This window comes from Mauremys mutica, chromosome 2, assembly GCF_020497125.1.
Source record: "Mauremys mutica isolate MM-2020 ecotype Southern chromosome 2, ASM2049712v1, whole genome shotgun sequence".
Taxonomy (NCBI): Eukaryota; Metazoa; Chordata; order Testudines; family Geoemydidae; genus Mauremys; species Mauremys mutica.
In genome coordinates, this window is record NC_059073.1 from 215774806 (window position 1) to 215789599 (window position 14794).

At 41.7% G+C, this 14794-nt stretch overlaps 1 protein-coding gene across 8 annotated transcripts in view; it reads left to right on the plus strand.

Annotated features, from left to right (window-relative positions):
* Positions 1 to 14794, plus strand: part of CPNE4 (copine 4) — a 342555-nt gene that overhangs the window by 307515 nt on the left and 20246 nt on the right. For 7 of the 8 annotated variants that reach the window (XM_045002785.1, XM_045002784.1, XM_045002791.1 and 4 more), the window contains one exon: positions 6818 to 6884. In XM_045002785.1, the coding sequence (XP_044858720.1) occupies positions 6818 to 6884 (67 nt within the window). The remainder of the gene's footprint in view (positions 1 to 6817; positions 6885 to 14794) is intronic. The other variant, XM_045002790.1, reaches the window with a different exon arrangement.

Consider the following 14794-nt stretch of genomic DNA (forward strand, 5'->3'; position numbering starts at 1 on the left):
CTTGAATCAAACCCAGGAGAAATTCTCTCTTCCCCCTCCCCTCTCTGCCCGGAGATAAGCTGTCTCACCACTGAGAGAGTGTGTCTTAGCCCCTTCCCCTATCCACAGTAGAAGGGATTTAATCAAATCTTATCTGTTTATGACAATTAGGTTGGCCAACATCACCAAAATGAATGCACTGACATTGTCATAAAAAACAACAGCTGTATAAGGAAGCTAGTCTATGTTCATACTTTTCAAATCTATTATACTTTTTCAGATACACGTATTTTATCATACGCTGATGTGCTTTTAAACTGTGTATTAATGTTTCAATTTCAATTCAAATTTCCAAACAGTCACTAAATTGGCACATAACTAGTTCACAAAACTGGGGAGGGGGGTGTTGGGGAAATTCAGGGGGAGTGTAGGGAAATCAGTGAATTGTGCCCAGCTGCTGTGCAGGACCATGAGAGGTGAAGAAGGCTACATGTTCCTGCCACCTGCTGCCCATGCATGGAGCAATTGGACCCAACCTGACCCAAACCCAGGTCATCATTATTTGGCCCTGTCAGATCATGCAGATCAGCCCTGGGTATCCTAACTCCAACTGTGATGAAGAACTGGAAATGTTAAAGTATTTCAAATGGTTGCTGTATTTTCTTTGGAGCTACAGCTAATCCCTTGTAAGCTGTTGTGATTCCATATTTATTGGCGTCAAGACCTTCTGAGATAAGTACTTAATAATACACTCAGGAACATGATTCACTCATATGGTTTAGGGATAAAATACTTAATTCAGCTCATTTTCTTCCAAGTCATGCCCTAAACATAAAAGATTACAGTTTTAATAGAGGTTAATGATGGTTCTCTCTTTTGCCTTTTTGCTCTTTTTCATGGTTTTTTAAAAAATTAAATGTGTAATAGGCATTCAGCTTTTAATGTGGCAATTTGAGTTGTCTATTTAAGTGAGAACAATATTTGATATTATCATGGGAAAATTTACTGTAACAGAGAGAGTTCAAACAATGGGGAGCCCTTGTGGCACCTTAGAGACTAACAAATTTATTTGGGCATAAGCTTTCATAGGCTAGAGCCTACTTCATCAGATGCATGGAGTGAAAAATACAGGAGCAGGTATAAATACATGAAAGGATGTGGGTTGCTTTACCAAGTGTGAGATCAGTCTAACGAGATAAATCAATTAACAGCAGGATACCAAGGGAGGAAAAATAACTTTTTAAGTGGTAAGAGAGTGGCCCATTACTGACAGTTGACAAGAAGGTGTGACTAACAGTAGGGAGAAATTAGTAATGGGGAAATTAAGTTTAGGTGAACACTTCAATCTCTCTGGTCACTCAATAACAGACCTAAAAGTGGCAATTCTTCAATGAAAAAACTTCAAAAACAGACTCCAACATGAAGCTGTAGAACTGGAATTAATTTGCAAACTGGATACCATCAGATTAGGCCTGAATAAAGACTGGGAGTGGATGGGTCATTACAAAACCTAAACTTAATTTCCCCATTACTAATTTTCCTGGAAGGGTCTCCTAAGCACATGCTTAACTAGAAGCAGTTGAAGTCAACGGAACTACCCACGTATTTCAAGTTAGCAGGTGCGCACATTGCTGAATTTCAGCCAAAGTACTTTCATTGATAAAAGTAAGCCAACAATAACGAAACAAGTTGGATAAGTATTAGCCTCAATTTACAGATTGGTAACATGACACACAGACAGGTTAAAGGCAAAATTTCCCAATGTGGATGCCTTAAAATTAGGTACTTAAATCTGTATTTAGATACTTAATAAAAGTAGCCTGATTTTCAGAGATGCTGAGCACAGATAGCTCTCAGTGACTTCCATGAATTTAGGAATGAAAGCATCACCAAACAAATGATCCAGCTAATTCAATGTCTCAAGCAATGGCCAGTACCACTGGGTTTCAGAGGAGGGTTCATGTGACTTACCCAGGGGGAGAAGTTTTGTCCTATCTCCCTTCAGGTAGCATTTGACTTCTGCCCTGAAGCATAAAGGTTTCTATATTTGGTAAGTTTTATTCAGTTAAATAAAACTGTGGATAGTCTCCATATAAATGATTAATCTGTGGCTTCAATGATAGCTTTTGTAAGGGAGTCCCACAGGTTAATGATGTGTTGTTTAAAAATATAACTCCTTTTATAAGTTTTTATTGTGTTGCCATTTAATTTCATTGGATATCGCAGTTCACTTTCTCTGTACCATTCACAAATTTACAAAATGCTTTCATTTCCTTTCATTAGTCTCTTGTCGAAACTAAACAGTCCAAATCATTTAAATATCTCTTCTCATTTTGGTCACCTGTCTCTGAACTCCCTCTAGTTCGTCTATATTATTTTTTTAAATAAAGTGACAAAAATTGAACTCTGTGTTCAAGGTGAAGGTGTAGCATATTTTCAGGATTGTTTTTTATTTTGTCCTCTCTACAGCCTTATCTTTTTGTTGTTTGTTTTTTTAACCTCTGTTGTGTATTAAGCAGATGTTTTCATTGAGCTGTCTACAATGATTCTCAAGTCTTTTTTCTGAATGGTTAGTTTAGAACCCAGCAATTTTTGAGTAATTTATGTGATTCCTTTCCATGTGTGTTACCTTATATTTATCAACAACATTTCTGTTGAACCTGAGCCTTAGCCCTGACTTTTCCTCTTACTCGAGTCCAAGCCTAAATCTAATCTAATCTACTCAGTCAGTCTATAGTATCCCTTAAGTGTTATGCATCTGCTTAGCAGAATAAAATATCAATAGTCATATCTCTGCACACAAATAAGAAGCAGCACAATTATGGCAACTATTTAACCTACCAGGACAGCTTTGTAGTTGTCACCGGCTTCTCTAGTTTCCTCTTTACATGGATTAGAGCTCAAAATTCTCACTATGTGAAATGCAAACTCTCAAGACGTGTTTCCAAAATGTGTGATCCTTGTCATAGCTGACCTTCATGTTGATTTTCTGTTGTTCCCGGTGACATGTATATTTTATAATATTTACTATCCCCGAAGTCAAATCATTCAGGATTTTGCAAATTATGCCTTGCTTTGAGTTTCAGAGGAGCTTTTCCTGCTGTGTGTAGACTGGAAAACTGCAAAAAAATATGAAGTGAATTTGGCAAGGTGTTCTTTCTTTGTAATTTTTTAAAATGGTTTTGCCCAAGGTAAGGTTTTATTAGTAGTAGTAGTAGTATTTATTTATCATTAACACTCCAGAGTCAACCTTAGGTTTTGTGTAGTACCACTGTCTTTCCCTGCCTTTGCTGTCTCCTCCGATGTATTTGGCAGTGCTGTCCATCATGATGTGGCTGGCAGTTTACATGTGTATGCCCAAAGCTCTTTGTGACAGAATAGGGAGTACAAACAATAATACACTTCTGGCTGTAAGTCTTCTTTTAGATGTGTTTATATGAAAAAGAAAAAATCATTACACCAGAGCCCACTCTTCCCCAAACACTCTGCTGTAATGATTTCTCTTCTTTTTCTTTTTTAGATAAATACATTTGAAAGAAGACGTGTGAGAGAGAGCCAGAGGTGTATTCTTGGGGATCAGTAACACTCGGGGCAGCCCCCATCCTGCACTGTCCAAATGCCAGAACAACTCCTGACATAACTTAGAGCAGCTGCAGGCGTGTTCTAAATTACATTGCCAGCAGCTGCAGTGGTGGAATGCCATGCCCCACTGCCCTCTGTCATGTCTCCTCCACAGCCCTAACCCATCCCCTGTACCTAAAGGAATTTTTCTGAAGCCAAGGGAGCTCTTGGCGACCCTTTGGCAGCTTTTCTCCTGCTACGTTTCATCAGGGCAGAGTAGCAGAAATGGAGCTGAGGATCAAGCCCAGGGTTTCCATATTGCATACAAAGCTGCAGGGGAAGGGATTAAAGGAAATCAGATGGTGATGAGATATAAAAGACAAGAGAAGTTTTTTAGCAATAATCATTTATCACCTTGATAAATTCCATTTCCCCTTTCATGTAGATATGCAGCATGTACACAATGGAAATACCTATTGTGGAGGGACACCACTGAAATCAAAGTTAGATTTCTTTCTAAAAGATGTTCTCTAGATCCATCACAAGTTTTGGGGTTTGATGCAGTAATTGCAGGGTGAAATTTTATGACTTGTATTATGCAGGAGGCCAGACTAGATGATCACAATGCTCCCTTCTAGTCTTAAAATCTATTCAATCACAGCAATACAGGGTTTAATTTGATAAACCAGCCATGTTTAATCATTGATGTAACATAAAATTTTTCTCCCACTTTGCTGTCTCTTTGATTCTTATTTCTTAGCCTCTTAATGGGTAGTTGACTTCTAATTTGCATCTATTATAAAGGGTTTCTCCACTTCCAGTAGTGTTTAATCAAAGGGAAGGCAATCAGGAGATGGTTGTCATAAATTTTCACTGCCCCCTTTGGTTATGACATCTCTTGGAATGAATGTTTTATTACCACGCAAATGATTCATTGTCATATAGGATAGCATATGGGACACAATATTACATTCCCCCAGATTCAAACAGCAAGTACATTTCATAGCAAGGCAGCAATTCATAAGAGCTTAGCCCTCAGGTGGGAACAACTTTTACTCACTACAGCCAAGCCATTGTTAGGCACCATTGATCTGGGCATGGTGACTTATTTCCACTCCCCATTGTCAATCCCCGAAGCCAGGAAGTCCCCAACGTCTAAGAGCTTTTAAAAAAAAAACTTCCATTTTGCTCCTGCTCCCAAATGATTGACCAGAAATACCATGGCACTTTTCAGGCAGGATGCTGATATAGTGTAGTGAGTGCTGATATATTTCTGTGAGTATGTCTGCAGTCATGAGTTAGTCACTAGATAATGTCAAGGACTGACCACAGAGCCAATTAAAGGTTCTGCCCCAAACTGTGCATTTTTGGAGGTTCCCAAGATAGTAACAGAAACTCAGCCTCTTGGGGAACCCTCCTGACTAGTCAGTGCAGTCTTCAAGCAGAGGCAGCTGAATCCAAGTCAGCAAAGCACTGATGCATGTGTGTTAATGACTTCATTAGGACTTAAGACCTTGTTTAAAGTTAAACATGTGTGTAAATGCTTTGCTGAATGGGGTGGATTTAAGAGCATTTTTAAGACTAAGCAGATGCCTAAGTGCTTTGCTGAAAGGAGGCCAAGGTGTCATCACAGTTTGTCATTTTCCATATACTGTATGGAGAGAAAGGGGTCTATAGCATCTACAAAGATGAGCTCTGTGAAGTAAGAAGGAAATCAGTGTCCATGTAGTCTCCTGGTCTCCTGAATCAGGATCTCTCTGCTCTCCATCCAGATGATCAAACTGGAATGAAGAACAGGGTATCTCATTGTAACACTTGGAAGCAAATTTACCATGACATTAAATATACCAGCTCATCACCCAACCTATGTCTAATGTAAAATAAAATCTTTGAACAGATTTTAGTAAGCACCAGTCAGGTTACAGATGGAAACCCTCATGCTGTAGGTGAAATTTCCCCTTTTGTAATGTTGCTAGAAGACACTTCCCACCTGGATAGTTCTATGAACCCAAATCCAAACACCTTTAATTACACAATCCTCCCTTCACTAGACTCTGTCATCGTGAGGAGGGTGATTCTGTCTCTTCTTATCTGGAAGAACTATGTTATAGATCTTACCTATATGAAAATTGTTTCTAAAATACTGGAAGGAACCCACGCTACCCTCAATCATGGGGCAGAAAACAGAATAGGACTACACTTAACATGCTCTGTATCCATTTCCCCACTTCAGGGATGCTCCAAGACAATTTTACTCCTCCAGTTAGTCTCAATCTCCAAAAACATTAGCTTTTTCACCTGACACTCCTCCCCTGTCTCTTTCTGCACTTCACGGTACACTGTCTTACTCCTCTCTTCTCTTGCCCTTCTCCGCTTCCTGTCTCCCATTTCTCTTGTCACAAACCTCTTTCATTTATACTTTCTCTCCATCACAGAGGTTGTGCTGTTTCTACTATGAAACAGATATTCCTACTAGTCTTAAATATAGTCATTACTGATTTATTCTGGGTTTTTTTCAATTGGTCTCACATGATGCAATCTCCGTTTTTCTTTCTATTAGGGATGGGCTGTGTGATGGGGAAGTGCATTTTTATGTTATGCTAAATTTATTTCAGTGTGCTATGCTTCATGGAGGTGTCCTGCTGGATCTGGATCGGGGGCAGGGAGGAGAGAAAGAGAGAGCAATAACTAGCAGTTCATTACGGGTGGCAACAATGACCAGCCAAAGGCAGGCAGCCACCAGCTGTAGAAATAAGGGAGGAATTGCTAGAGTTGGGAGCATCTGAGAAGTTGTAGACTCCGTCCAGCAAAGATTTACTAACAGTATACATGGTGAATGGTGCCAGTAGAGTCAATGGGGCTATTCGTAGTGCATATGGTTAACCACGTTCTTAAATCTTTCCAGGATCAGGACCTTGATCAGCAACCTATTACAGTAGGCATATCAAATAACAGGACATAATTGGAAAAGAAAACCAAACAGCATGTCAGAATATAGAGTATAACAGTCCGTCTCAGAGAAAAGTGTCAAGAATCTAGTAATGTCTGTGTTTCAGGATGCTCTGATAAATACAAACAGGAATCTAAATGTGAGAGTAAAGGGTGACGTTTCTTGCAAACATAAACAATGGTGACCAAATGACATGTATGATCTAGCAACCTTTTCTGGGCTCTTCTGCTTTGTGACCTTTTTCATGGACCAATATGAAGGAATAAATGTTTAGTGGAACAATGTACATTTCTTGGTGAAAAAAACACTTTTTTATTTTATTTTCAGTGATAAAATGTTCCCAGCCTTTGGTTTTGGAGCCAGGATACCACCGGAATATAAAGTAGGTGTACAGGTGAATCTTTCTAATTTCCATGGTTTATATGGCACAACGTATTGCTGTTGGTGAGATGGTTTATCTTTGGGGGAAATAGTTCCCTCAGCTTGTTTCATTCTGATGGCTTTCTGCTCAAGAGAGTACCTCATTACATACACAATTCTAAGAGTCAGTCCAAAATTAATGATGTTACATCAAAAATAATGTAATGGCATTTACACACACACCTTTTTTTATGAGGTTGACACGAGGATGTCTCTGCCTTATCTTTCCAGGTTCAGATTAGGTTTTGAGGAATATTTGAAAGAAATATTTTGGAACTGTTAAAAACTTCTTAAGGTCTGATATCACAGAACCAACATTTGGAAGATTCACTTTAACGTTGGGGCTGGTGCTGATGCTTTCAGAGGATGTGATTAAGCTGACGCTGTTGCCGAAAATAATGGTCTTAGTAATGCTCTAAGTTGTGGAAATTTTGTGTGTCCAAGGGACTGTCATCAGTGCAAGGAATGGAATGCAAGAAAATATCCATGCTAGAAAGAAGTGGTACCCATGTGAAAAGAGTAAGGACTAGATTGATATTGAGGCTAGAAGAGGTGAACATAAGAAAATAAAATCTGCAGTGGGGATAATAGAGTCAGAAAGGTACCTGGAGAAGAGTGACATCTGAGAACAAAGAGACAGCAGTCCAAATTCTGTGTTGCTTGTGTAAAGTGGTGTGGAGAGTAACCAAACGATGTTCCTGAGATGATAAGAAACACAAAACTACCTAATGATTCTGCACTGGTTTAAATCAGGTGCAATCTGGGAGGAACACACCTTGTGAAGCCAAAGCCTCAAAGCCTACACAGCAGATTTCTTCTCAGCATAGTATCATTGCATTGTACCCCACACAGATGGAGGAAGGACAAATTGTGACGATGCCATTAGGACTTAGTTGTATAGAGCACAAACCAAAGGTCTGATTCACTATCCAATGAAGTCAGTGAGAGTACTTCCATTGGCTTCTATGAGCACTGGATCAAGCCCAAAGTGTGCAGTGCATTGGCAAACAGCAAAATGCGTCTCAAAAGGCATGCTTATCTGAGAGGCTACTTAGAGGACTGTGTTACTCTGCTGGCTGCAATTCCTTGACAAGATGTCTGATGGTGATAGTACATTATAATTGGCAGCATGAAGTTCTGCTCCTTTTCCAGCAGAAATAATCAGCCTGCAGATTTTGATGGTGGTGCCAGTCTGACCAGCATATTGGCAACATAGTACTTCTGTTACCACTCAGTAACAGATTACCTGACTCTCAAAGGAGTCAGAGGTGCTGTAGGAAAAACAGACACACCACCATGGAGTGATTTTCCTAGCTAGGCAAAATCGTTGTTTGCACACTCCTTTTGAAAACCATACAAGCAAACACTCATAGTAAAGATGTGGACTTGCACTGAACATCGCAACTCAAGGCACATAGGAAGTCTCAAATGCAGTAGCAAGAGCTGCCCTTGTGGTGGGAAGGAATTGGCCTCATGGGACTTAAGCAATGTGTGATGGGGTGTCCACCCTATACAGGGTTGAAAAGAGTAAAGGTGGCCAGGCAGGCCTATTAACTTCATGGGGTGCACCTGAAGGAGGAGCCAGGGAACATGCCACTAATTAGAAGGAGGCTCAGCTGGGCAGGAACAAGCTGGGGTCAGTATAAAGCCTAGGTCGAGTGAGCAGCAAGGTGGCTATAGGAAGGCAGGGAAGTATGCTGCAGTTAGTCCCTGAGTGGAGAGAGTTGGTAGGCTGGCAACCCTAAGGAGGTGGGGTACAGAGGAAATACAATGAGTGGAAAGAAGCCCAGGGAAACAGCAACAAGGGATCAGACCATGCAGAGACTTTGGCTGCTTGTTGTAGGGTCCCTGGGCTGGAACCCAGTGTAGAGCGCGGGTCTGGGTTCCCTTACCAGCCACTGGGGAATGGCAAGGGTGCTGGAGACGCCAGACAGACAGCAGGTCAGGGAGAACTGTGAATTCCTTAGAAGGGAAGGACCTTAGTGACCTGACCAGAGGAGACTGCAGATCTGGGATTTATCTGTGGGGGCTACAGACCAAGACAGGACACGGGAGGACACCGCTGGAGGGAGAGTGCAAGCCTGGCAGAGCTAATTCCCAGGACGGCCAGAAGGAGGTGCCTCTAGCAGTGAGAAGACCCTGTGACACAATGACAGATAAGAACCGTCACAAAAAGGAGATGGAGATAGGTTCAGGAGACGTCATTTTAAACCTGCAAATTCAATTACTTGTAAATTGAGTGTATGCCTGGGCAAAGGGGGCCACAAAACACGCAGACTTTCAAATGAAAAAACAAAGGACCAAAGTAACATCTGCAATCTGCTCAATGGGAAAGTGTCATAGAGATGATGGAGCTACAATGGTGTGACCTCAAATAATCAAATGAAAACCCGAGGAAAAGAATAACCAGGCTACAGCAACAGATGGGGGACCTGCAACCAACTTGGTTTGAGCTCCCACAAAAGAGAGACCCCCATCAACACTGTGCTGAGCAAATAACTGGTCAGCAAGGAGGAAATCAGTTTAACTATGTGAGTATATGTCTGTAAATCTTAACTGGCACATGAATGTACAGCTGAAAATGATGTTAATAATCGTCAACATGGCTGTTCAGTCCGTCTACTGATTTTCTGCATGTCTGTATGCAATAGCTATGTTCTCACATAGACTATGTCACCTGCTGTTGCTCCCAGCTTTGTTTTAACTCCTTTTCTAAATTAGTTAAAATCTGTGTCCCCTGGGAAGTAGGAAATAGGTCTCAAAATGGATACATTAACAAGGGTTATTGTGGGAAAAGGGACATATGTCTACACTGTAATTAGACACCTGTGGCCAGCCCTGTGTCAGCTAGGGGGCTTGAGCTAAGGGGCTGTTTAATTGCACTGCACACGTTCGCTGTGGAACCCTCCCACCTCACAGGGTCCTGGAGCCTCCTGCCCCAGCCAGAAAGTCTACACTGCAGTTGAACAGCCCCTTAGCCTGAGCCTTATGAGCCCAAGTCAGCTGGCATGGGCAAGCCATGAGTTTTTAATTGCAGTGTAGATGTATCCCAAGTTGCAAGATATTCCTCAGGAATTGTCTCACAACGGAGAATCCACATCAGTGGTAACTGTGAGACAACATGAGGTCCAAATAGGAGCCAACTAATCATTGTGCAGTTACAAGATGAGCAATGTAGCTGTTAAAAGCAGTGGAGAAGGTAAGAGTACAAAGTGCAGGTCTTATTTATGTAAAATAGAAAAACATCCCATACCTTACTATTAAGTGTGCATTAGGGTTTATAAAGTAGTCACTGAACATTTCATTAATATTCATAATCAGTTGTATGCCATTTACATGCAACTTGGCCATAACCTGGAAAAACTCTGGGTCAGTGTCTCATGAGTGCACTGTATCATTATATCAGAGGGGTAGCCATGTTAGTCTGGATCTGACATGCATCTGACAAAGTGGGTATTCACCCACGAAAGCTCATGCTCCAGTACGTCTGTTAGTCTATAAGGTGCCACAGGACTCTTTGCTGCTGTATCATTATAGTTTTCAGAAGAATTTATACAGGCCTAAGTGCTGGACAGTTCAGACTTTTTTCAGTACATGTTGGGCTTCTCTTAGTAGTTAGGGATTGATGGAGGAAGGTAATAGTCTGTTGTTGGCTTCAATATATTCCATCCTATTCATCACCTCCTAACCTCTTCCTATTGGCTGCATTAAGTGCAATGCCCAACATGCTAACTATTGTTCTTTACCGGCAAAATGCATCTTCCACTTCCAGACCTGAGGAAGAGCTCTGTGTGGGCTGGGAAGCGTGTCTCTCCCACCAGCAGAAGTTGGTCCAATAAAGATATTCCCTCCCCCACCTTGTCTCTCTTCCACTTTAGATTGATAGTGTGGAACAATGGCAATGTGCATCTCCACAGGGAGTTCAGAACCTTTTTGAGTATGAGGTCTTTTAAAAACATGCTTCTGTACACAGTGTCTACAGTATTTCCCTTGCGTGAACACCTCTGTTGTGCCACATTGACTGACTGACTGATATTTTTCCATATTTCAGCTCCAAATGAAAATGCTCAGATTTGATTCTTTTCCCGCTAGCAGCTAAAGCGTTTGAACGGCTGTTTCTGGGGTGGGACAAGAAATCCTTCAGAACAGAAATAGTGACAAGTGGCGCACACATCATTCCTCACAAGCTCCAGCAGTGCCATCTGATGTTTTGCTGTACGATAATTCTTCTCTGATAATTCTTCTCTTCATCAGTCTGCCCTGCAACCCAAGTTAGCTAGCACTGTAACTCAGAGAACACCAATTGCTCAGACTTGGACTAGAATAGGCCTGTCAGACACCCACCTCTCTGAAAGTGACAGTTCTGTCAGACAATTCTGAGGTGTCAGACAATTCTGCTGTGTGACTGGTAGATGAACCCCAAGATAGCAGTGATCTTTATCAAGCGGAGCTAGATATTGCTGCTACAGCTGAGCAAAAGCAGTCAGATCCCTCAGAGACTGAAGAAGCTTCATACCGCCAGCCCAGAGCAGAACACACAAGTTGGAGTACATACAAGTTATCCCAAGGCAATATGCTATACTGATCACCCATGTCTTGAATAGTGCTTATATAGAGGAGTCATAAAAAAGAAAGGGAATGGCAAAAAGTATGGATTCAGAGGATGAGGAGGAAAACCGCAATGAGGAGGATGAGGAAGCAGGGAATACTGACCAAACTTGTCTTTTAGAAGACATGACACAGAGCAGTGGTCGCAAACCACACACCACCATAAAAGACATTGTTAAAATAGAAAAGGAGCAGTTAAAATTGTGTCAGCTCCCTGAGAAGAGAATTGCCAAAAGTTAGAGCACTTATTTAAAAAATAAATAGAGACAGATGCCTGAATAGCCATGTGTAAGGAGCTGCATATAGAATGCTGTGTTTAGTTTTTTTAAAACTCTCCATTACTCCTGAGAGAGATACTAACTTCTCTAATGAAACATCCCAGCTGTGTATGTTGTGAAGACTGTAGGAGAAAACTTTGCTGTAATCACAGGACCAAAAACATATTCAGGATTCTGCACCTTTAGGCTATGGTAAGCATGAACCTGACCATACTTCTCCTGTTAGTAGCCACCCATGACCTTGAAAAATGAGTACACCTATGGCATTTCCAACCTTTTAGAAGCTGGGACAAAATGTGCCCCAAACTACAAATAAAGCCTTCTAAATGTGGACATGGCAGACCAATGAAGAAAGGAAGATCCTACCATCATGTGTCTAAATTCCTTTATCATCTGGTTGCTGGCTATGGAAACTGTGCAAGATGCTCTTTAGTAAACTATAAAATAATTTTTAAAAAATTGACAAGCTTTGCCAAGCAGAAATGCTCTGAGCCAGAGTTGCATGCAGTGCAACTGCCAGACTATTATATTATTAAGCACACTGGAAATAATAACTTTTGACTGATGATTCCATGCATTTGACAGTGTCTTAAGAGTTTGCAAAATATGATGCACTTCTGGAATTGAAATTTCATTTTCAGTCTGTCGGTGGCTTAATATTGTTCATTCATACATGAGTGTAAAACATTGTGCATCTCAGCATTTATGTTTATATGCACCCAGTACAATTATTGTTCATGCACCCTTGACAAATTGTATTTGAATAAGTAATAAAGCATGTTCACTGAATTTGTCAAATCATTTTGTCAGGCAGTCCAAGTACTATCAGCATTGATGTTGCAAGAAAACAGTGAAATGTTCAAAGTGCTGTATTCCTTGTGCAGAATCTGTGCAAAGTGCTGTCTATAGCTGTCAGGCCAAGTTGTACATCAGCAATTATTAGTCTTTAGTTCATTTATATGATATTGCTCTGGACTGTGCATCACATCTTGCTAGCAGGGCCGGCTCCAGACCCCAGTGCGCCAAGCGCGCGCTTGGGGCGGCGTCCCAGCGGGAGGGCGGCAGGTGGCTCCGGTAGACCTCCCGCAGACGTGCCTGCGGAGGGGCCGCTGGTCCCGCGGCTCCAGTGGAGCATCCGCAGGCACGTCTGCGGGAGGTCCACCACAGCCGCGGGACGGCGACCGCTAGAGCGCCCCCTGCAGCGTGCCGCCCTGCTTGGGGCGGCGGAAATGCTAGAGCCGCCCCTGCTTGCTAGTGAAACCTGTGCTTAGCTACTGTCTTGCACAGTTTGCAATGCTGAGTGAGTTACCCAATGGCTTGAGAAAGAAAGTAGTTGGCAAATCAGTACTTTATGATCAGTCCCTACGTTGTGCATTTGTCTTTTAAAAATGGGCCAAGGTCTTTTCAGTACTTTTGCAAGAGTACACATCTTTGAAACAACCCATTGGTGTATGGGCTAAGGAACTCCTCATTATGGCACAATGACTAGAGCTGGATAGGAATTTTTCAATTAAAATTTTTTTCATCTGAAAATGCCAGTTTGTCAAAACTGAAATTGTTCACTGGAAAGGGTCAGTTTGACTAAATTTCCTATTTCACAGAATTTTTGAAAAAAGTTTCAAAATTGTCAAAATATTGCATTTTGACATTTTCAAAGGAAAAGCTTAATTTTGGGGGGTCAGAACAACTTTTCATTTTGAAATTTAGGTTAATTTATTATTTTAAAAATGTTTTTTAAAAATTGAAAGGTCAAAATTGAAATAAAATGTTTCAAAGATCTCAAAACAAAATGTTTTGATTGACCCGATCTGAAATTTTGGGAGGATTTTCAGTTCATAAAAATTTTCACAATTTTGACATTTCCCCCACTTCAGGACTGGAAAATATTTTGAAATCTGGAATTCTTGTGGGACGAAATCAGTTTCCCATCTAGTTCTAATAATGACATCATCTTGTAACAATCATGGCTATAGAGATTAATTTCAATTATCCCATGGCTAGGGACAGTCCTAGGCTTTTGGTATGCCAAAATCCATGTAATATTCCTGCGGTGAATGTTAAACTAGCCATAATGCAAGCCTCTAGGACAGGGTGGCCAACCTGAGCCTGGAAGGAGCCAGAATTTACCACTGTACATTGCCAAAGAGCCATAATAATATGTCAGCAGCCCCCTATAAGCATCCTGCCCTGCTCCCAGTGCCTCCCACCCACTGGCAATCCTGCCAATCAGCGCCTCCCACTCCCTCCCTGCATTTCCCAATCAGCTGTTTTGTGGCATGCAGGAGGCTCAGTGGAGGGGAGAAGGGAGGGCATGGCAGACTCAGGGGAGGGGGCGGGAAGGGATGGAGTGGCGGCAAGGCCTGGGGCAGAGCCAGGGATTGAGCAGTGAGCAGCCCCCCCCCCCCCCACCCACATTGGAATGTTGGTGCCTGTAGCTCCAGCCCTGGAGTTGGTGTCTATACAAGGAGCCGCATATTAACTTCTGAAAAGCCGCATATGGCTCCAGAGCCACAGGTTGGCCACCCCTGCTCTAGGAGATATGGTTATAACCAGACTGTAAATAATGGTCCTTTACCAGGTGCCTCAGAGAGTTTATTTTGTGCAGCAAACTAAGAAATACCAGGCTAATGTTATGTAACCATCACTGATGCTCTGATGAAGTTCTCTCTCTGGGAGTAGAATTTATTTTCTGGAGCAGAAAGCCTTACAGGTGTTTATATGGTTGGAACCATTTATGCATTGTCAGCAATTATTCCGTGACACTCCTTGGGGACATTTAGTGCAGGTGGAATGTATCAGCGTGCTGCTTCTTTGCAGAGCTTAATGTACCACGTAGTCAATGTTTCAAATGTAAGTAAACTAATACTGTACTCATCCTTTACGTGTGGGAGTTCGTGGCATTCAGGGTTACCTTGCTCTGTCACATTTTGACCCATTTGACCCCATTAGAGCAGATCACAGTATCACGCCTACTTCTGAACAGCCAACTGGCATTACT